The following is a 2,170-nucleotide window of genomic DNA, read 5'->3' on the forward strand; positions in this document are numbered from 1 at the left end:
CCAGTATGCATATTCACTTACTGAAAGATTCCTAGTGGAAACCTGACAATCTATAAAAAATAATGTGCAAGTCAGATTCCGCATGAGATTTCAAAATATCTCTTCCCCCCCCCCCCCCAAGGATAATGTGGCACTGTCAAGCAAAACAAATCTACTAGATTATCTAATATCCTATTTGCAGGAAAATGCTGGAAGTGATCTATAATACATTATATTATAGATCTACAACGATCCATACTACATTTACAATAAAAGGAATGCTCTTTTGTAAACATAAAATGCTCTTTTTTGTGACATCATTTAGTTTTTAACAAATTTCCTAATTTTGGGGTTAAACATGCAGTCAAAGTTGCACTCCTGAAATACCCCCATTCTGATCCAGATGAGGATTCGACCAATAATCTAACATACCGTACATATGCATGCTTCTTATTTGATAACCACTTGTATGCTCATCTACAGTGGCAAAGTAGCAGGGGTTAAACACACAATAAAAAGACATTTGGATTAAATATAAAATGCTCTAATCAAACAGAGCATTTTAACCTAGAATGTGTTTCCTTCTAGCAACTGTACACAAAAATAAAAATCTACTTTCATTTTATGATTAATTATATTTACCACTAGCAAGTATAACACTAAACAACAATATTAATAATTTCACACACACACATTTTTTATAATATATATACACATACACAGACACATATATATATATATATATATACATACACACATATACATACATTATATATATATATATATATATATATATATATATATATATATACATACACACACATAGCTTATGTATAACCAATACACATTATATATATATATATATATATATATATATATATATAAAAAACTGTCAGTTGTAGGCATGATTCAGTGAGAAACCAAGTCATTTATACTTGTGCTCTGTCATATGCAGTCTGTGTCAATCCACAGGACCAAAGTCTTACCTGGGTGCAACATACTTTGGAAATAGAAGATCACCAAGACGAAGGATCCCAAGCAAGTGACCAGCACCATCCTACAGATCCTATTCATCCTCATTACCTCCAGCAGCGCCTGCTTCATCTTTATGTCCAGCTTCGGGCGCAGAACCGAGGGAAGGGCAGGTAGTGTGGCTGCAGCTTGTCTGTTTGCTGGCGGCGAGTTGCAATGTTTCTGTCTTTATATTTGGGAAGTGCTTTTAGGCATGTATACAAAGCAGCATCACTGTGTGTATATGATGCAGCTGATGTACTCCAGCTTGTATTGCATAAATATAGTTGTCTTATTAGTCACAGCTTGATAGTGCTTGCTCTCTGTGTGTGTATATATTTTAAAGTGCTAAACCTTGTATTTGAATTTGCATGTTGTGGAGTGCAGCACTGAGATTGCGTGGTCCTGAATGATATGATGCTCTGGCTGACTGCATGTATGTGAATGTGGCATCCAGCAGCAAAGCCAGAGGTAGGGATGGTGAGTCAGTAGGAGGAGGCTGGTGGATGAGAGCAACTGCCTGTCTGTCGGCTCAATACTGCTCTGGCACAGAGAGATAGGATTGATGGAGCAGGCATGGCTGAGTAGCTTGCTGGTCCCCGCCTTCTTTTCTTTACAGCGTGCATTAACATTCAACACTGCCATCTGCTGGGCGATTGTCATCAATGCTACTGAAATAGAACTACGCATCAAATTTGAAAAACGAGTTTACATTACACAGTTTCTAATGAATCTGATATATATATATCAACTGGATTTAGATAAATTAATATTTATTAAGTGGAAACGTTTCGGGTTTAGCAGACCCCTTCCTCAGACCAGATGAAGCGAACCCCGAAACGTTACCACTTAATAAATAATATATGTGTGTGTTTGGAATAAATATATTTATTATAATGGGCACAAGAAGCATGTGTGTGTGTATATATATATATATATATATATATATATATATATATATATATATTTATTATTATTATTATTTTTTTTCTTTCTATTTTTATGGTTGATTATATTTACCCCTAATAAAAATACCCTAAAAACAATATTACTAATTATATAGATACACATACACACACATTGTTCATAGACCATTCGTAAAACATTCTTTCCTGTATATAACATTAGCTAAGGATTATTTTGCAGTACTTACAGTTCTGAAACAATAAACATGCAAACT

The 2,170-nt window shown here is 34.5% G+C and overlaps 1 protein-coding gene across 2 annotated transcripts in view; it reads right to left on the reverse strand.

Annotated features, from left to right (window-relative positions):
- CHST11 (carbohydrate sulfotransferase 11) overlaps window positions 1-1,548 on the reverse strand; it is a 469,189-nt gene extending 467,641 nt beyond the window's left edge. Inside the window, exon 1 of one of the 2 annotated variants that reach the window (XM_053716961.1) lies at window positions 981-1,548. In XM_053716961.1, coding sequence (XP_053572936.1) covers window positions 981-1,083 — 103 coding nt within the window. In that variant the 5' untranslated portion in view covers window positions 1,084-1,548. Of the gene's footprint in view, window positions 1-965 lie in introns of both variants that reach the window. The other variant, XM_053716960.1, reaches the window with a different exon arrangement.
- Window positions 1,549-2,170: the final 622 nt, after the last annotated feature.

Source organism: Bombina bombina, chromosome 6 (genome assembly GCF_027579735.1).
Source record: "Bombina bombina isolate aBomBom1 chromosome 6, aBomBom1.pri, whole genome shotgun sequence".
Taxonomy (NCBI): Eukaryota; Metazoa; Chordata; class Amphibia; order Anura; family Bombinatoridae; genus Bombina; species Bombina bombina.